This window comes from Herpailurus yagouaroundi, unplaced genomic scaffold (genome assembly GCF_014898765.1).
Source record: "Herpailurus yagouaroundi ecotype Mexico unplaced genomic scaffold, PumYag 159, whole genome shotgun sequence".
Classification (NCBI taxonomy): Eukaryota; Metazoa; Chordata; class Mammalia; order Carnivora; family Felidae; genus Herpailurus; species Herpailurus yagouaroundi.
The window spans coordinates 49,976,957-49,998,909 of NW_024412400.1; the positions used below are offsets into that span (position 1 = coordinate 49,976,957).

The 21,953-nt window shown below is 39.5% G+C and overlaps 1 protein-coding gene across 9 annotated transcripts in view; it reads right to left on the reverse strand.

The window, feature by feature from the left end:
* Positions 1-13,088: 13,088 nt before the first annotated feature.
* The window catches only part of PLCH1 (phospholipase C eta 1), a 223,166-nt gene continuing 214,301 nt past the window's right edge, over positions 13,089-21,953 (reverse strand). For 5 of the 9 annotated variants that reach the window (XM_040480553.1, XM_040480549.1, XM_040480551.1 and 2 more), the window contains 5 exons: positions 21,305-21,451; positions 20,978-21,057; positions 19,383-19,442; positions 18,594-18,948; positions 13,089-16,267 (listed from right to left, as the gene is read on the reverse strand). In XM_040480553.1, coding sequence (XP_040336487.1) covers positions 14,187-16,267; positions 18,594-18,948; positions 19,383-19,442; positions 20,978-21,057; positions 21,305-21,451 — 2,723 coding nt within the window. In that variant the 3' untranslated portion in view covers positions 13,089-14,186. The remainder of the gene's footprint in view (positions 16,268-18,593; positions 18,949-19,382; positions 19,443-20,977; positions 21,058-21,304; positions 21,452-21,953) is intronic. The other 4 variants (XM_040480555.1, XM_040480557.1, XM_040480552.1 and 1 more) reach the window with 3 other exon arrangements.

Sequence of the window (21,953 nt, forward strand, 5' to 3'; positions counted from 1 at the left end):
TGTTACCAACAAGGAGAGGTCATCACCTCTGAACACTTGCCAGATGGCACCTGTCTTCCCCAGGGTAGCTGGGAAAGGCTGAGTAACACAGCTGGAAAGGTGGGAAAGTTAACACCCTAAGCAGGAAGATTTTAGCAGTGAAAGGCAAAAGATAGAAAGGAGTCAGCAAATATTTTTCTCTCATTCCTTCCCTTGATGGACTGTTCTGAAACATGGTCATTTTATTTGGCCTCTTGGCAAATGTCCCACAAGGCTAGGCAACCAGCTATTTGTTCTGAAGCCATGGTCAGCTTGGCAATACTCCTCCTTGTGGTTTCTCTCCTTCCTTCTTTGTCTCTCCTTCCCTTTTCCCCCTGACTCTTGCCTTCCTGTGACTGTATCTCAGTAAATCATTAGAACAAAAGCTATCCTCTCAGACTGTCTTTGAGAAACCCAGCCTAAGATAACTGAAACAAAAGTGGGGTAGGAAGAATGGATGATATGCTATGGCATCAGAATTACTAATGTTCTCACTTGTGGTTGACTGGGATAAGGTGAAGGTTTATAGTGAGTCTTGGGATATCAAGTTGCCACTGCAATTGATTATATGGGGGTGGGATAATTACAGAATTTTTGTGGTGGTTGACTACTTACAAGGCATTGAAATCCTTGACAGGTTCAGGGCAGTTAATAGTCATTTTAAGGCATTCTTTGACAGCAATCAATGGCTCTAAGGCAGGTGGTAAGAGCAGATCATGAATAGATCCAGCAAGACCAGAGAAGCATTCATGGGGGTAGATCTTGAGGGTGTTAGACCAGGAGAGTGAATATAAGACTGAACAGGAGAGAGTATGTTGAAATGGACAACTTGCCCATAACTTGGAACTTAATGTCTAGCAAACCTTAATTATGTCCTAATAAAATGTAATGTCTACCAGACCTAATAGTTAGCTGGGATGACACCTTAAAGCCTGGATTCACAATGGCTAAGTTGAGGTGGAATTGCTGGAACTTACTTGGCAGAATAATGAGGAAGGGCTCAGAAGTCTCAGGAAAAAAAGGAGAATTTTAGAATAAACACATGCAAACCCACTACTTGAGTACATTCTCCAGGAGGGCCCAGGGGACACACCCTTCACTAAGAAATGCACCGATGACGGGGGTGCCAAAATCACTGAGAAACCCACTGTTGGCTGCCTTCTTTGGGCCAGAGTTGACAATGTAAGATCCTGGCATAGCACTGTGCTTCTTAGTATCAACAGATACTGAGATTCTGGAAAGGCAGAAGCCAGATGGATATAATTACCATAGTAAGCAGTATAGCCAAAATGGCAGTCAAGGTGACGTGGCAAAGTAAACTAGTATTACAGCTAATTGATGATGGTTTTCCAAAGGAAACATAGACAACCACCTAAAGCAATGGCTGTTGAAATGTAGGACACCACTTCATGTAGTGTAGTGTAGAACTACAGATTAAGCAGCTTAGCATCACCCAGAAACATGTTTGAAATAAAAATTCTCAAGCCCTACTCCAGATCTGCCAGTGCAGAAATTCTGGTGATGTGGCCCAACAATCTATATTTTAACTAGCCCTTTAGGTGATTAGGATGCTTGCTAAAGTTTGAAAACCATTGCACTAGGGTTTTGCTTCATTTATATAACCAGAAGGAATTGAAAACTGAGGAGCATAAAAGGCTGATGTCAGACACTGTGATGGAAACTTGCGATTTCCAGTTACTAGACCTAAGTCAGTTCACCTATCGAGAGCCCATTTAAGGGAAAGCTGGGTCCCCACAATGCCACCACAAACATGGCAAATATTTCCCTAGCCTTTCCTCAAATTTGACAGAGTGTGCACTGAAGAAAAAGGAATGCCCAGATTTCTTGAGGATAGTTAGAATGAAGTCACAGCTGACACTGATATTAGGGAACCCACCCTACCACCATCATCTTCCAATAACAATGCCACCTAATAGATTCCAGAGTGTAAATAGTGTTTGGGCTCAAATCCATCTCACTGTGAATCCAATAGGTCCAGGGATGCACTGTTGCATTTCTCTAGTCTCTGACTGCCTAATAGGACTAGATATACTTAGAATTTGATCCTTAGTTTCCTGAACTGTGACTTAAGGGACATTATGATAAAAAGTTGCAATCCATCTTCCCATCCAGCCAAGATAGTAAATCAGAAGCAATATCATCTCCCAGGACTGCAGAATTAATTACCAACAAAGTGAACCAGGGATAGTGATTCTCATAAAATATCTAGTCATTTCACCTATCTAGCCTCTGCAAAAAAAATCATATGGATCATGATGGACACCAGTGGATCACTATAAACTTAAAGTGGTATCCCCAATTATAGTGTCTGTGCTAGATAGAAATTTTATTGGAGAAAATCAACTCACCTCTGGCACTTCATTTGTAGCTATTATTTTGAATGCTTTATTCCTTTTTTAAAAAAATGCTTATTTATTTTGAAAGACAGAAGAAGACGGGGAGGGGCAGAGAGAGACATGGAGAGAGAGCATTCCAATCTCCGTCCTGACAGCACAGAGCCCGATGTGGGGCTCAGTCTCATGAACCATGAGATCAGGACCTGAACTGAAATCAGGAGTTGGACACTCAACTGACTGATTCCCCCATGTGCCCCTTGAATGCTTTATTCCTGATTCTTATCAATAGAGAGGATCAAACGCAGCTCACCTTTACATTGCAAGGACAATAGTAAATCTTCATAGTCTTGCTCTAGGTCTGTGTTGTATACTGTTGTGGTCTATTCTGTAGTTATCTCAGTCATCTTGATATTCTGCAGCACATCATGCTAGCCTTCTATATAGACTGACATTTTACTCATTCGACCAAATAAGGTGAATGGGTCAAGTAATTTGAATGCCCTAATAAAACACATATGTCAGAGACTAGGCTTTAAGTCCTTAATGATTAAGGGCCTGCAATATCAGTGAAATATTTAGGGGTCCAGTGATCTGGAACATGGAGGGATACAGCCTTTGAAGTAAAGCCTAAGAGCCTGACTTTGGTACACCAAGTAACTGTACAACTGGGAGCTGTCCATCCTGAGCTTGGTATTAACAGAAACTCCTCCCTGCCACACCAAAAAGGTTGAGAGGCATAGAAATAAACTACTGTATAAAGGAAATAGATTTAGGAAAAGACGCAAGTAGTCCAGAAGATGAAAAAAATATGACGTGCTGGGCTAGACCATATCACCTCTGTTGCACTGGTGCCACTTCCTCAGCTCACATCTGTGGCCTCATGGGAAATTCCCTATAACCAACTGAGGAGAAAGAAAGATCTTGAATCCAGTTCAAAAACAGTTTGGTATGCCATAGTGGGGTCTATAGAAATGGATCACTGCAACAATAAAATCTTGCTTAGGAGTGACTAAAAGAAGAGCATAGCCGCAAGGAGACTCTCAACAAGTCGGTAGATAGGATGACCCATTTTCTGGGTGTTAGTGAGCTTTTCTTCTTGGTCAATCCACTGGTTGCACAATGGGCTAATGAACAAAGTGGCTATAGTGTCAGGCTCAGATCCTATATAGAGATCCAAAAGAAGGGCTCCAGGAACCAAGGGGTAGAACTGGGATCAGCCTCTCTCACTATCTTTCTCAATTATCCAGTTGCAGAACTTGTTTTTGTTGGGTTTTGTTGTTGTTGTTGTTGTTGTTGTTCCCACAACCTTATATCTGCTGGATTAGAGACCCTGATTCCAAGAGGAACGTTGCTTCCTAGAAACTGTATTAAATGTTTCACTGAACTGGAAATTGAACTACTCTGAGCTCTTCATGCTAATGGATAAATAAGAAAAGCATTACTGTATAGATTGATTTAACTGACCTTGACTGTTATAAGAAGCTAGGGCGGTTGCTATAAAATAGGGTGGCAAATACAAGTACATCTGGACTACAGGACTCACTGGGGATCACCTCTTGATGATTCTGTGCCCAGTGACAGTTGTAAATGAACACTCACAACAACTATTGCCTGATCAAAGGAAAACCACCAAGGGTTCAACCTATCAGACAAGCAACCTGGAACAGCTGAAATGCTAACTGACGGCGAGAGAAACTGTAATGGTTGACAAGGGAGGGAGCTGATAAGTATTAGCTACGACCCTGGGACCAATTGCAACAGTGAGGACTACAGTTTGGTTTGCTAACCCTGTGTGAATCTTGTTTAAGGGATTGAAAATGACTACTGTTTAGGCCTGGCCTTGCATCTCACTTCTCTTCTTAAGGAAGTAGAGAAAGCATCTTGTCCTCACACAAGGTCTACTATATTATAACAGGAAAAAAGTAAATCTGATTGGTGCAAGGGATGTGATGTAAGAGACACAGTTGATGTATCACCCTAGATCCACCCATCCCTGCCTACCCCCATTCTACCCAGGCATCAACCATTTGCAAATATTCAAAATATTTTCAGAGTGGTTAAGTCCCAGCCACTGCTATTGCCATTGTCCACTACGGATCCCCACATGTATCCACTACTGACATGGAGAGCCTTCTGTGCTGCAAGCCAGAGGTTCTGGCTGCACCAATGGCTGCATAACACAACCTGGACACACAAGAAGTTAATGCCTTATAAGGTGGACTTCACCATGGGAAAAAAGGAGATGTAAAGGACATCAGGAGATTTCTTTCCTACCCTTCCTTCTCTTCAGTGGATTGCTCTGAGATGCAGTCTTTCCATATGGCTTCTCTGGAGACATTCTGAAAATCTAAGCAACTGTCTAATTGTGTTGTGAAGCTGTGGCCTTATCAGTAACCCATCTCTTTGAATTTTCACTCCTTCCTTTTCTGCCACAATTCCCTTTTACCCTCATTCTTTCTTCTCTGAGAATGTACCCTCGCCCCAGTAAAATGTTAGCGTGTTAGATATTGCCATAGGTAATTTTTCTGTGATCCTGAGCTAAGGTGTCAGCTATTTTGGTTTTTAAATAAATAGGTGATTCAGGACTCTCACTTTCCAGTTCAACAGGTAAAGAGCTTACAAGTCACCTACTGCAGCCCAACAGCAAGTAAAAATCTGAACAAACTGAAAAATCAACACCTCTTAGATCTGACAGAGAAGTGAGGTCATAGGGCAAACTGCTGCCCTCAAAATTGGAAGAACACAGAGGTGAATACGGAAAATCACAACTTACCAGAACAGAAACCCATCAGTAGATAGTTCCTTGGGAACCAGTGCCAGGGTAGGAAAACCTGAGCTATACTTGATGAATTGCTACATGCTCAATGAGGACAAATCGGGAAGTTAAAAACTCTAGAGGGACCCAGTCATAGGAAGGTCCCCACACTTTTGCGAGTTTTACCTCCAGGAGCTCTACCAGGTCCTCACAGTGAATATTGGAAAAAATCCCCTCAAGCTTCCAGCAGTGGAAGGGAAAAGGAACTTTGTTGAAACATTCCAGAGGGTTCTGTTCTTCTTAACAAGGCTGTCCCTAGGAGAAACTATTCTACCTGAACTTAACCTGCTGGGATTTTATTAGAGCCTAACCAACCAGGGAAAAGGAAAATACTCAACTAAAGCCCTTCCTAATCCATCCTGTCCCACCTAAGAGGGGAAATATTGAGAAGTACTGGTGAAGTTCACAGTCCAGCGCACAGACTCACCAAAAACCAGAGACCTAATCATAGAACTATAGAATACTTCCCCTACTCACACACACATTACCATCATATGACTAAAGACCTAGATATACTTGTTCCCTTTACCCAGTACATCATGTACACCTTTCAACCAAAAATTACAAGGCATACTAAAAGGAAAAAAATACTGTCTGAAGAGACATAAACAAGTATCAGAACCAGAGTCAGATACGACAGGAATGTTGGAATTACTGGAACAGGAATTTGAAAAAACAAAAAAACAAAAACCCTGTAATTAATATGCTAACAGCTTTAATGGGAAAAGTAGGCAACATGCAAAAACAGAACAAGAACATATAAGCAGTGAGATGAAAATTGTAAGAAAGAATCAAAAAGAAATACTACAGATCAAGAAACACCTTTGATGGGGTCATCAAAGCCCATCTTTTGGGCTTGAAAATGTGACAACAGAAACTTCCAAAACTGAAAAGAGAACAAAAGTTGAAAAACAAAAACAAAACCAAAAAACAGCACAGAATATCCAAAAACTGCAGGACAACTATAAAAGGTACCATAATACACATAATGAAAATACTAGAAGGAAAAGAAAGAAAAGAACAAAAGAAATATTTGAAACATTAATGATAGAATTTCCTCAGATTAAATGTCAGATACCACAGATTCAGGAAGCACAGAGGACAGCAAGCAGGATAAATGCCAAACAAACAAACAAACTACATCTTGGCATTCAAACTGTGGAAAATCAAACATAAAATAAAAATCTTGAAAAAAGCCAAGGTGGGGGGCACCTTACTTATAAAGGAACAAATATAAGAACTACATCCAACTCCTCCCCAGAAGCCATACAAGCAAAAAGACAGTAAAATGAAATATTTAAGTGTTAAGTGAGAAAACCTATCAATGTAGAATTCTGTATCCTTCAAAAGTGAAGAAATACAGACTTTCTCAGACAAACAAAAATTAGAGAATTTCTTCCCATTCGACCTACTTTGCAAGAAATGTTAAATTCTTCAGACAGAAGAAAAATAATATAGGTCAGAAACTCAGTTCTACATAAAAGAAAAAAAAGGAGAGTATCAGAGAATAAGTGAAGATAAAGTAAAACTTTGCTCATCTAACAATTAAATTTGTTCAAATAATACAACAATGTTTTCAACTATGTGTGCTTGTATGTATATGTGTGTGTGTATATGTATATTTATATGTATATGTATATAAGTGAAGTGAATGACAATAATGACACAAGGGACAAGAGGGAAGACTTTGAATTAATTTTGCTATTATAATGTACTCATACTACGTGTGAAGTGTAGTGTTACCTCAAAGTGAATTAGGTGAAAATGTATATTGCTAACTCTAGGGCAACCACTAAAAAAAAAAGCAAAATGAATGGAATCATATAAAATGCTCAACTAAAACCACAAAAGGCAAAAAAAAAAAAAAATGTAGAAGACAAAAATAGGAACAAAAAACAAGGGCAACAAATAGAAAACAGTAACAAACATGGTAGATATTAATGCAACTATATCAATGATTACTGTAAATGTCAATAAACTAAGCCAATTAAAAGACATTGTCTGAGTGGATCCAAAAAAAGACCCACCTATATGTTGGCTGTAAGAAAGTATGTAAAAACACATACAGATAAGCGAAAGAAGAGAAAAAGATATACCATGCTAACATTAATTTTTTATTTATTTTTAAATATTTATTTTTGAGATACAGAGCACCAGTAGGGGAGGGGCAGAAAGAGAGGGAGACAGAGGGTCTGAAGCAGGCTGTGCACCGATAGCAGCGAACCTGATGCGGTGCTTGAACTCACTAACTGAGATCATGATCTGAGCCAAAGTTGGATGTTCAGCTGAGTCACCCAGGCACCCCGGCTAACATTAATTTTCTAAAAAGTGAGGATAACTGTACTAATTTCAGACAGAGCAGACTCAAAGCAAGAAAAGTTATCAGGGTTACAGATGGACATTACATAATGATAAAGGAGTTGGTTACCCCCAAGAAGATGTAATAATCCTTAATGTGTATGCACCTAACAACAGAGCATCAAAATACATGAGGAAAAAAATGAAATAGATGAATATACTATTATAATTAGAGACTTTAATATTTCTCTATTAGTAATGGACAGATCCAATAGGCAGAAAATCAGTAAGGACATAGTTGAACTCAACAACACCACAAATCAATTGGATATAAGTGATGTTTACTGATTGCTTCATCCAAAGACAAGAGATTACATATTCTGCTCAAGCTCACATGAAAATTCATCAAGACAGATGACATTCCAAACCATGAAACACACCTTAATAAATTTTAAAGAATAAATATCATACAATGTCTGCTCTAAAAGCCACAATGGAATTAATTAAACTAGAAATCAACAGTTGGAAAATCCCCATATCCTTGGAGATTAAGCATCACACTTCTAAATAACATATAAATCAAAGAAGAAATGTATATTCATTAAATAAATTGAACCAATAATTAATAACCTTCCAAAACAGAAAGTACCAGGCCCAGATGGGTTCACTGATGAATTCTACCTAACATTTAAGAAAGAAATTATACCAATTCTCTACAATCTCTTCCAGAAGACAGAAGCAAAGGGAATACTCCCTAACTCATTCTATGAAGTCAGTATTACCCTAATAACAAGACCAGACAAGTCCTTGGAAAACCATAGACTAAAATCTCACTTAATATCTCTCATGAACATTGATATAAAAATCTTTGACAAAGTATTAGCAAATAGAATCCAACAATATATGGGATGAATAATACACTATAAATCAAGTGGGATTTATGCCAGGTATACAATGCTGGTTCAACATTCAAAAATCAATTAATGTAATCCATCAAAGCAACAAGCTGAAGAAGAAAAATCACATGGTCATATTAACATATTCAGGAAAAGCTCTGACAAAATCCAGCACCATTTCATGATAAAAACTCTCAGAAAACTAGGAATATAGGGGAACATTTTCAACTTAATGAAGAACATATACAAAAAACCAACAGCTATCATCACAATAGTGAGAAAATTGAAGCTCTCCTGCTGAGGAAAAGAGAAAGGATGTCCACTCTCACCACTGCTTTTCAATGCACTAGAAGTCCTAGCTAATGCAATAAGACAAGAAAAGGAAACAATAAAAGGAACAAAATTAAAAGTATTCAAATTGGAAAAGAAGGAATAAAACTATCTTTGTTTTATGACATGATTGTCTACATAGAAAATCTAAAATAATTGGGGGAAAGGGGGAAAGACTCTTGGAACTAATAAGTGATTACAGCAAGGTTTTAAGATACAAGGTTAATATACAGAAGTTAATTGCTTTCCCTATACCAGGAATGAACGTGTGGAATTTGATATTAAAAATACACTAGCATTGGGGTACCTGGGTGGCTTAGTTGATTAAGTGTCTGACTTTGGCTCAGGTCATGATCTTGTGGTCCATGGGCTTGAGCCCTGCGTTGGGATCTGTGCTGACAGCTGAGAGCCTGGATCTTGCTTTGGATTCTGTGTCTCCTTGTCTCTTTGCCTCTCCCCTGCTCACATTCTCTCTCTCTCTCTCTCTCTCTCTCTCTCTCTCTCTCTCTCTGTCTCTCTCTCTCTCACACAAAAATAACATTAAAAAAATTTTTTTAAATCACTACCATTTACATTAGCACCCCCAAAAATGAAAAACTTAGGTATAAACCTAACAAAGTATGTAGAAGATCCATAGGAGGAAAACTATACAACTCTGATGAAAGATATCTAAGGAGAATGAAATAAATGGAAAGGTACTGCATGTTCACAGAAAGATTCAATATTGCCAAGATGTCAGTTCTTCCCAAACTGATCTACAGATTCAATATAATCCCAGTCAAAATCCCAAAGTTATTTTGTGGACACTGACCGATTCTAAAGTTTATATGAAAACCAGGGACACCTGGATGGCTCAGTTAAGCATCCAACTTTGGCTCAGGTCATGATCTTGTGGTTTGTGAGTTCAAGCCCTGTGTCAGGCTTTGTGCTGACAGTTCAGAGCCTGGAGCCTGCTTCGGATTCTGTGTCACCCTCTCTCTCTGCCCCTCCCACACTCACACTCTGTCTCTCTCTCTCTCTCTCTCTCTCAAAAAACAAACAAATAAATAAATAAAATATTTAAAAACGTAAATAAAGTTTATATGAAAATCAAAAGACTCAGAATAGCCAACTCAATATCAAAGAAGAAGAATAACACTAGCAAGGTTGTGGAGCAATGAGAACTCTCCTTCATTGCTGATAGGAATGCAAAATAGTACAGCCACTCTTGCAGACATTTTGGAAGTTTCTTACAAAACTAAATATATTCTTATGCCATAGGATCTAGTAATCATGTTCCTTGGTATTTATCAAAACTAATTGAAAACTTATGTCTATACAAAAGCCTGCACACAGGTATTTATAGCAAATTCAATCATAATTGCTGAAACTTGGAAGCAACTAAGATGTCCTTCAGTAGGTGAATCAGTAAACTATGGAGCATCCAGACAATGGAATATTTTCAGCACTAAAAAGAAATGAGCTATTATACTCTGAAAAGACATGAAAGAAATTTAAATGCATATTACTAAGTGAAAGAAGCCAGTATGAATATGCTATATGATCCCAAGCATATGACATTATGAAAAAGGTAAAACTAATGGAGATAGTAAACAGATCATGGTTTCCAGGGTTTGCTGGAGGTAGGAATGAATAGGCAGAGCACAAAGGATTTTTAGGGCATTGAAACTATTCTGTATGATACTACAATGGTGCATACTTATCATTACACATTCATCAAAACATCAAGACTCTATAATGCCAAGCATGAACTCTAACGCGAACTACGAATTTTGGGTGATGATGTGCCAACGTGGGTTATAAATTATAATAAATGTGATGTCAATAGTGGAGGAAGTTGTGCGTATGGGGGAGGAGGGACAGAGAGTATACGGGAACTCTATCTCCTACTCAATTTTGCTGTGAATTTGAAACTCTTTAAAAGACAGTTCATTAATTTTTTAAAGTGCGGTATTCATGGATATCATATGTACAGCAACATAACTTTCTAATTCTTTCCTTCCATTTTCAACTACCATATGTAATAAGTTTCTAATTGTTTGGACATCTGGAACAAAACCAGTATATCATGTCTCAGCATTTCTACCAGCTTGTGACTCCCTAAACACAAGTCCCTATTGTCATAATACTAGTACCCAGATGAATGCCTAGCCCAGAGTAGATGTTAACTAAATGTTTATTAAAGGCTTCAGGAAAAGCAATGGTAGGGGAAAGAAAGGGGAAAGAAAACCATAGTAGGAGTTGCAGTAACCTTACTTGGCTATTTCCTGCCCCCCCCCCCCCCGTGACCTTGGGTAAATCACATGTCCATTGAGATTCATTTTCGGTATCTATAAAATGGAGATAACCTCCACTCCTTGTGAAATTGTAAGGACCAAATGAGATGCACCACCTATAAAAGTCTTTTTAAGTTGCAGAATGCTTTAAAAAAAATCAGCTACTCTTACTCATGGCAAATGACTAGACAGATACTACATTAAAAGGGAAAGAAAAGGAAGAAAGGGCTGGATGGAAACAAGGAAATGAGAAAGTTAAAGGAGAACAAAGATATACTCAGTTATCACCATTCAAACTACTTGGAACAAGGTTCCGTACCTCTTCCTCCTTCCATGCACACAACAAACAGATACCAGACACATGCTTTCTTTCACATTTTCCTCATGTTCTCTTACTCACCAGTTTTTCAAATGTTTACCAAATGCAAATAGGTACCAGGCCTTGAGCTAGGAAAAGGGCACAAGGCACAATCACAGTCCTCAGAGAGGTCTAAGTCTAGTGGAAGAAACAGACATGTGAACAGATTTATACAATGGAGTGGAATCAAAGCCCCCCACCTCCCACAAAACCCTAATGGGTTGGGTACAGGTAGGGGAAAGGAGAGGACACAGAAAGCTCTCTAGGGGAAAGGATCCCCCAGGACACATCATGGAAAATATAGTCAGCAAAGAAGGAAAGGGCATTCCAAGACAGAGGAGACTAGGCGGTGGAAAACAGACAAGGGCATCAAATCAAAGAAGACCTTGTATGCAAGGCTATGGAAGCTTATTTCATATATGATGGGGATCCACTAAAGGGTTTTAAGATGCCTTGGTCAGATTTATATTAAGAAGCTTTACTTTCACCCTCTGTGGATATTGCTATTGCTGGAGACCACTCTCCCAGGCACCTGTTGCCGCTCAGCCTTGGAACAGTCTGTCTGGTCTCTAAGAAAAGAGTCAGATGAGAAACTTTGACACTTCACAGGGCTTGCTGTAGTCACACTTTGCAGAGACAGGGGGTGTCTTGCTAGTTCTCAAAAGAAAAAAAAATTGGAAAACTTGTTAATATATTGCTTGAGATTTTACTTGCTATGTGATTTCTTTGTGACTGAATGAGTCCTTGATCCATCCTCCAAACAAGTGAAATCCTAATCAGGAGTCTAATCTGAACACTGAAAGCTTGTAGTAAAAGTCAAGCATATTGCTTCCTCTTCTTTATTAGCAGTCCCACATAGTATGTATGAATTTGCTCTCTCCTTTTTTTTTCTTAAGTCCTATCAGGAGAAGAATACTACTTGTGTGGGTAACAGACGCACATGGTGCTGGGGGGTGGGTCTGATAACCCATCACTTGACATCAACCATTTATGTCACCACTAGACCACTTTGAAATAGGGTTAACATCCAAATGTAAATTCTTGGATTTTTTTTTTATAAGAATACCAATTCCATCAAACAAGGCAGCTAACTTCTACCCCTTTGCAAATGAATTTCAACAACTTTACATCATGTCAGTCTCTTTTAAGATAAGGGTATTTTAAAAACAAGCCAAGGTCTAAGGATACAACTTTGTAGGTTTCGAACCACCCCCAAGAAGACAAAAATATCTCAGGTTCATTAAGGGAATGAAATTGGGTCCCTCTCCCTTTCACCAGGACACAACTACCCCAACCAGCATCCCAGTGTTTGTCCAAAGAGAAGACCCTCAGCACTGGGGAAAAGTTCTGAGTTGGGGACTTAGGGCCATCAGGGTGCGATTGCTTTTCGCCCCGCTCTTTCCCCACCCAACAAAGCTTCAAGTAGTCCGATTTGCTGAACCCAGCATCTTGCCTGTCCCCACGCCCGGGGCAGGATTTGGGAAGGATTATTTTTAAACTAGCAATAGCAACACAAAATGCAAGAAACTCATTACATTTGATTTCTTTTCAAGTTACCTTACAAATATGGTCTTTAAATCATAATGAAAACACTCAGAGACATAAATTGCTGCTTAAACCTATCCCCTGTAGAAGCTATCTTCTGCTGTGAACAGATGAAAAGGAAAATATTTCTGAGTGCTCTGGGTCCCTTACTCAGCAGTCACATATGAGCTGCAACTGAAAAAAACACTCACCAAGTGTTTAAAAATCTGCTTTAATTATATTTCCATGAATTCCAAGAAGAACATCATTGCAGTTAATATTACAAAAAAGCAGAGAGGGACATCTGAACATGCAATAAAAAATGGATTCACAGTGAAAATAACGTATGTTGGTTCTAAAATATAGTTACGTGGCTCCGTGAAGGGAAAAGGTTTCTTCTAATTATCTATTTACTTGGATTTTATTATGAGAAAAATGTTTTGTTTTGTTTTGTTTTTTGCTCGACAGCTTTGGGGATGTTTTCAATCTGTGCTACAATTATTGTTAGCGTCTGACAGAAGTCCCTCGTTCTGAAAGCCATTATTTGCAGTCTATAATTTAATCAGAAAATTCAAAAGTACAACAAATAGCTTGGCAACTGTGTTCTTGTTACATACAAAGCCGTTAGCAAAAATATGTAACAAAATTTATGTAAAACAAACAATTTTGTCTCTATATACAGAAGTTTGTTTTCTCCCTCACACCCTCCCAGCCTACTCTAAAATGAGAGTGTGGGGGGGGGGAAGAGCTACCAATCTCCTTTGAACTCTTATTCTGCCTGGGGTAGAGAAATCTTAAAAGGTAGGGTAACTCTCAATCTTCTTTTAGCTGAGTTATAAAAATGAGTTTGGGCTTCTCAGCAAAGAAGGAAAACTAGGAATGATGACGATAGCTTTAAAATAAAGAATGTACCCCTTTGTCCTTTGCAAAGTTTCTTAACGAACTCAGCAATTAGAGAGTAAAACTGACTACATTTGTGACTGTGATCTGAGGACACAGAGCAAAGGGGGTGGTAAAGAAACGTACACACATCATAACCCAAGCCGCTGAGAACTGTCACACCTAGGGCATGCACATATTTCTTACTGACGGCATTTACACTTCGGGGAAGAGAGATCATATGCACATGGGAAATGTCACCCCAATCTATATACAAACACATAAACAGGAAGAACATGTGGAGTCAAAGGGAGACCAAAGCACAAGTTTAAAAATACATTTTAAAATCATTTCAAAGCCAAGACCGTATTTACCGAAAACTCTGACAACTCTACGGAATACCTTGTAAACACTGAAAATGCAGCTTTACGTAATTCACAGTCTCAAAAGAAAATAAATTTCTGGTTTGTCATCACTGTTTGGCTCGGTCTGCAAAACAGAATTATCCGGACAAAACTGGTCGACGTAGCCAGGGCGCAAGGCTGCGCACGCCCCTTCGGGGATGCCGCGGCCCTCCGGGCCCCCGGCTTTGGTGCTCCTCAGATAGCCTGCGATGTAGGAGCCGGTGGAGTGCCGGTTGCCCGCAGGCAGGGGCGCTGACGGCTTGTTTCGAAGAACCACTCCTCCCGCGTGGCTGGGGTTTACACCTTTTTGTTTGTTGGCTTCCTGCTTTTCCTTGGCACGACTGGCAATATTGCGCACTCTGCTCTGACTTCTGGATGACAGCTTTCTGACCAGTGCCCTAGGGAACTGGTTGGCATCCTGCTTTGAGTAGAGCACTTGACAGCCCTCGTCCTGGTCAAAAGACACAAGCTTCCGCAGCTGCTCGGTCAGGGCGTCTATAGGCTCTAAGGACTTTGTCTTCACAGTCACACCCTTCTTGTCTCTAATGCCAGTTGTAACAAAGCTCTTACTGATACACTGGTACTTGCTTTCGAAGTTGCAGGCAATGTCCTCTGACGTTAGGTCCCCCAGACTTTTGGATTTGCAAGGACTGGGCAGCTTCAGAGCAGGCAGGGGAGGATGTGTGGGCTGCTTGGGGATGGGGGCATGCGTGGCTTCATCACTAGACAGGGGCACACAGGTCTGGTTCGTTTTTGCATCTGAATTTGAGCAGGTGTTATGCATAAAACCAGCACCCTGAAGGGCTAGACAGGAAATGCTTTGATTTTTGACATCTTGAATATTGTTGAAGATTTCAGAGACAGAAGAGTGGACAGTCTCTTTACAGTAGCCATTTCTCAAACCTCTTTGAAAATGTTCCACCACATCCTGACCGTACTTCAGTTTTAAAGGAGAATCAAGGTGACTTGTGTCCTCTCTTCTATATTCATAGGCTGTTATAGACAGGTTTTCTGAGTCCTCATCCATTTCCACGAGACTGCTCTCTCCAGAATTTAAACAGAGAGTGGCATCGGCTATTACATCTTCCAGCGTCGAGTCCGTGCAAGTGGCAGGGCCGTGGTTCTTTAGCATTTCCCAGTCTTTTCCATGGTTGGGACTTTTTGGTAACTGGCAGTGAGAAGTGTTAGAGGACCCAGGCAGGCTGTTTTCCACAGCCCCCGTCTTGGCCTTACCAGAAACGTTGTCATCTGGTTTGGTTTTAGAGACAGGAGTGCAGGTAGTTTCGCAAACTGTGTGTGTGGAGTGTTTGGAGGTCTCGGGACTTGAGAAAGCAATTGGCTCAGGAGATGAGCACAGGAAGGACGACCTGGGTTTTCCCATGGAAAAGTCATGCCTGAAAGGCAATTTTCCATCTAAGGGGGGCAAGGGAGAATGACGTGACACGGCACTGGCACCATGGACGTGAGAAACGACTGTGAGGTTTGCCTCATCGCTGGCCTCCTCACACTGGCCAATCAGGGCAGAGATGGAACTGCCCGGCTCGCTCTCATTCGTTAAAGTGACATCGTCAATAAGATGGGAAATTTCACTCTCCTGCAGAACGGAGGTGGAATGTGAGTCAGGTATGTCAGAACAGAGCGTAGAGACGTCTGACAACGAAAAGGATGTTGCAGCTCGGCCCTTACCCCAGTGACCTTCCAAGTTCTTAATCTCCAAATTGCTTTGAGAGAAAATGCTTCCTGACAACGTGTTTTTCTCTTCCACAGAGCCCCCCACATTGCCACTTTCCTTGGTTTTCACACCACACAGACCTTGTGTTGGAGTAACGGCAGGATCAAGAACCAAACGCTGCCGCGGGGAGAGGGATTGGCTGGGGCATTCATGTTCCCGGCAATCACTTGACACGTTTGCTTTGGCTCTCCCACCCTTAGGACCTGGCACTCCCCACGGTTCTCCCGTGATTGCCATGCTGGCAACAGACGTGGTGGAGTTGCCTTGGCTGATGTCCTTGTGTAGGAGAGCGCTAGAGGAAGAGGACAACTTTCTGTTGAAATTTGGAAAATGTTGGTCTTTTACACTTGCCTTCCCTTTTCTTCCATCCTTATCTTCTGCTGAATGAAACAAAGAACATTTTAGGTAACATGTATCGCTTTTTATAGACCCTGCAAACACTCATGTTTGTCTTCAGACAGACAAATGGAGAATGCAGATCTGTTACATCGTGACAGAATATAGTTATGGATTGCAGAGGTTTGTAACAAAGTGTCTGTGTGATGAATAAATGGTAAACTATATTTATAGGAATTTCACTGAAGCTTCCCTTTGAGTATCTATTACATCAGCTAAGGATGTAATATTCATTGTCAAAAAAAAATGTCAATGAGTTACCATACTTTTACAGTGAGGATTACCTTAAGTTGTTTCCTATTCAGATTTGTACTACACAGAAGCATGGCAATAAAAATAGAACAAGACAGTTCTGTTAAACGAAGTACTGTGGTACCTGCAAGCAAGATACTATAAGCTTTCAAAGTTATACATGTATTAGTAAAAATCACAAATCATATTATTTTAAAAAACATCTTGGCAAAACAGCTACTTTAATCAGGTTCTGAAGCAGGTTAGAAGGTACAATAAATGTATTAAAATACCAGTATCTATTTGAGGTGTAAAACTAAAGACTTGGTCACCAATTCTATGCTGGTGCTAATATCTAATTTTTTGTTAATCATATTTTTGTTTTTAATACGCAAATTTCATACTGCATTTTCCCTTAAAAGAGGCAGTAAAATATTGGGCACCGTATGGAAAGCTATAAAAACACAAAATTCACAATACTTTGGGCTACTCCATCATGCTTAGGATAATGCTAAGATAATATCAAATGTTCAATTATTCTTGATCTAATTAATAGCTTTTTTTTAATGCTTTCAGTCAGGATATATCAAAAAGAAGAATTTACTTAACTTACCAAATGCCTTCCTAACTAAAGAAAAATCCATCATAAAAAGTTTGATAAACCCAAAAATTATCAAGGAAAAAATGAAATACCCTATGATGTTACCACTCAGAGATAGCTACTGTAACCTTCTTTAGAGGGACAAAATTATATACAGAATTTTGTATACTGCATTTTCTCCACTTTTTTTTTCTCCATTGTAACTTGAATCATTGCATGGCTATGTTTGTTCAATTGTTACCATAAGTCTCATATAATATACATGAAAATGACAAACCTATATAGCTATTAAAGGGAGGATACACACATCAACTAAATATTGCTTTCTGGGTTAACCAGTATTGATTTCTATTGAGTACAGATTTATCTTCCCCCAAAATGGGGTTCTGAAATAAACTTTAAAGTATGTATTTCATCTCTTCTCTGACACTGCTCCTAGCAAAATTTCAACCTTTAAACTCTCTTTTTCTCTTCAAATAAGCCATTCAAAAATTCATTTGTTCCCTTAGAATATCTTATAATAAAAATCCACATAAGCAAAATGAAGTTTGTGAGAAAAGAGAAGACTGAAATTAGATTGATTGATAACAGGAGTATTTTCCTAAAGTAAGTAGGTATCACATCATACTTGTCTGACAGGATTCCGATTTAATTAAAACTCTTGTTGCAGAGACATCAAATGGACAGTTTTGGTGCTTACATTACCAAGGGCGGGGGAAGGAGTCACTGACACAATGCAGGAGCTCTTTGGTACCGTGCAAAGCAGGCATCATTCTTTATCAAGTTCTTGATATGAATGAAAAAGCATTATGCTCAGATTAAGAAAAAGATGGGTAATGCTTGGTCCCTATGCTTGAGGAGCCTATAATCGGACAGGAACCATGGACATGCTTCCTTCCCTGCCAGTATCTGGGGATCAAGGAAATGAGACCACAGGAAAATATCACCTGAGCTACCTCTTGAAGAAGCAAAGATTTCTCAAGTAAAGAAGATGGCTTGCTGTTAACATCTGGCTTTACTTCATTCTCCATAAACATTTCCAATCATGGAAATGTGTTATACATTGGGGAAAGAAATGCACCTACAGTTAACCTCAGAAGAATCACTATGATTCTATTTAACCTCAGAACCATCAGTAACATTTGTACCCACTTGGTAAAACAAGATCTCTGCTCCTATTTTGCAGGTTTCCCTGCACGGCACCTCGCAGACCCACGGGCTCTGTACCACCACACCTGATCGTTCCCCTATCATTACAAACTTCGATGTTATTTTAAGGCTTTAGGTGACTAGAAAATAGCTCTTCTACCGCCCTCTTCCCAAAGTTTAAAATCCTGTCTAAAGGTAACATTAAAAATTACTTATTTTTTAGTATATTTTTACTTTGACTATAAAATGTCAACCAGGTCCTAATGGTAATCAGGGACCAGAATATGGGTTCAAAGGATTTATTCTTAGAGAAACGTAAAGCATCTTACCCAGGGAGCTTTCTTTTCCGTCAGTGTCCTTTGCTGTTTCAGATACAGGTAGGGACAAAGCCCCCAGCAGACTTTTGTCAACAGGCAGAGAGACAGGGCGCTCTTGCAGACTCCGTGTGGTCCTCCTCAGGACACCATCCTGATCTCTCGCAGCCTCAGACACAGAATCCTTTATCTCTACCATTTCTTGGAAGCCCATTTTGCTCTTTTTTCTGCCTTTGGCTGGAGCACTGGCGGTGCGTCGCAGGATTCTATCTCCAATTGATCGTTTCCGAACATAATGGGAATTGTTTTCTGAAGAACCGTGTCTGGGATTCTTATTGAACAATCCCTTCAGACCTTGGAGCTGTCTGTTCTGAAGACACAAAAGAATGAAGCACAAGTTAAGCAAATCCCATTGTGGCAACCGCTTGCCTTTGACATGACAGCTCCATGAAAAATGAACACAAAACAAAATTTTACAGCCATTGAAGTATATTCAAACCAAGAAAATGGCAGCTCACAGCATGTCTACACAACACCATGCAAGTCTTATTGACCTTACTTTGTGAGGAGGCAGCCTTCCATTTTCACCACCAAGCTACCCAGAAGTTTCCTACCCAGAGATGATGAGGTGATAGGAAAAGTTTCCACACTTAATAGACTGTTATGAACTTCGGCCGCCTTAAAGCAACAGATGCATGTTTCAAAGTGGTAAGCAGGAAATGGAGTGATATGAGAGAGCATGCTGCCATAACCATTTAAAAAGAAATATGTCGGCAAGAACAAAGCACCATGCTGAGAAACTACCTTTGTAGCTCCTAGAAAGTGCAATATAGTATAACTGGGGTTGAGTATTAAAGGACTCCACTGCAAGGGAAAAAAACAAAACACAACAAAACACAATTTGGGCTCATTCAAGAAAAGTGGCACAAGTAAAAACCAAGGAGAAGAATAAAAATGCTTCTATAAACCCTTTCTTCCACTTTCGGTGAGTGTTAGTCACAGGTTCATTCGTTGCTCAGCTCATCACCTCCGCATTGTGGATTATGTATCCCAACCCAAATACACCTTGAAAGTAATACATAATGTGACTTGAGGAAGACATCTATGTAGGAACATGGAAATCCTATGGAACACTTTCTTTTTCACATTTTAATTTATTTCTGGTTCAAGTTTTAAACGAATTCTGAATTTTATTGTTTCCCTCAAGCCTGATAAATGCTAGAGATACTACTACTTTCTTAACCTGGGATTCCTAGAAATTCAAGAATCATTTTCTAACGTTTACATTTGTGTGCAATTGTGCCAGAGGAAGCATTTCAACAAACAGCATGGGCAGAAACCAAGGATTAAACACAGAACATCACAGAATAAAACTTCACTACTCTTAGAAATTACAGTCCTAGTGCCCCTCCCATACCAGCCGATGTACAGCTAAACATTATACCCTCTAATTCAGCCTGAATTGGTCCACTCCCTAGAATTTGGCTTGTAGTTATAACAGTGTTAATATTAACCAACATTTTTGAACATTTACTATATGGTAGGCAGCTTTCTAAGGATAAGGATAGCGTATTGACGAGGTAGGTACTATTTTTACCCTACATTTATAGCTGAGGAAGATAAGGCACAGAGAATATATAGAAGTCTACAGGAGACTTTCTAATAAAGAACACTGGACATTCCAAGGTGCTAGTCAATGCTCTTACAGTCCTTCCAAATCACATCTGGTCCTGGAAATTCATTCTAGTGGCCAAATCCCCAATTACTTGGTGTGCCTACAGGATAGCCCATTGATTTGTAAACCTCAAGTGAGCTGTGTACTGAAGAGAACAGCACGAGGAGAAAAATAGGTTGCATTTTCATAGTCTATTTCTTCAAAGAAAGAGTCCTTATAAAGTCCTTAAAATTCCCGTGGGTGGGGAGTTTTAGGTTTTCAGTTAAATACAAAGGCACCACATGAACACCTCCTGCCTAGAACTGGCTAGAATCACAGTCTGGTTAGTACTCGTAATTCATCAAACATCTGAGACACTACATTTCCTGCTGCAGCCAGCTAGGTCCTCTTACGTATTTAAATAGAATTTAACGTTTAACTATATATTTATTGTTTTAGTGAAACAAATGATCATCTGAGAGAATAGCAGTTTTTTCATAATCCCAGAGAGCCTCCCTGGGTGGAAGCAATGGGTACACACCCCAGAACAATGGAAGGAACACATGTGGATCAAGATGGGACCTGACAGGATAGCACACTGGGCTCGCTAGGCTTCTCAATAGTTTTCTGCTAAAGAACCGCTTTGTCAAGATGTATGTTCCTTTTAAGCAATTAGTCAAAAAATAAGTTTGTTAAGGACTGCATTGTTGTTGCATGTGGCTTTAAGCACTACAATCTTTCTCACCTTTCCATAGATTTCATTGATTGTTATGTGGACAAATATGGATGCTTCTGTCAGTCCTTCCAAATAGACATGCCGGTAGCCTGATAAAAGCAGAGAAAACAGTTTCTTTTTGCTTGAACTTACATTTGGCTTTCCCATTGGTGCAACTGAATTAAGTATTTGACTTTACTATAATTCTTTACATTTCATAAAACATGTCAACACTCATATAATACATAGTTTATATATCATATATGCCATATGTTGTGTATATCACATATCATATATTAAGTTTTCCAAAGAAAACTGAATGGTCAGCCTAGAAAGGAAAAGCCAGCCTATACCTACCCGGCACTAAGCTGCTGAAGGTCACGGTTCTTTGTCCAACAAAGTCTCGTCCAATCGGATCATGATCCCACACAAGGAACCGAACCAAAGCTATTTCTGGCATGTGTACTGTAAATGTCAGGGTTTCTTCCCACACAGGGTTAAATCCTCAGAGAAATAGGAAGAGAAAAATTAGAAAAGCAAAGGGCTTGACTAAAAATGAATTGGCAGCATCGCCTGCAAAGCAGACTGAAAATTGCTTGCAATGGTTATTAAACTCGTGAAGATGACCAAGCCACTCCAGGATGCCTTCCTGAAATAAAGCCTTGGAATTTGCCCCATTGCCAGAAAATAATTGGTAGGAAAATTGCCTTTAAATGATTACATCAATTCTAATAATCTTTGATGCCAAATTGCATTGTAGGGAAAGTTCCTTTAGGCAATTTCAGAATGCTTCAGTAAGCTCAAAAAGTACCTTTAGTAGTGGTCTAAGAATAATGTTTTAGGGAAAAAAAGGAAAAAGAAAGAAAGAAAGGAAGGAAGGAAGGAAGGAAGGAAGGAAGGAAGGAAGGAAGGAAGGAAGGAAGGAAGAAAGAGAAAGAAGCAAAAAAAAAGAGAGAGAGAAAGAGAAAGAGATACTTTGCCAAATATAATCATTCTTCTCACCCAC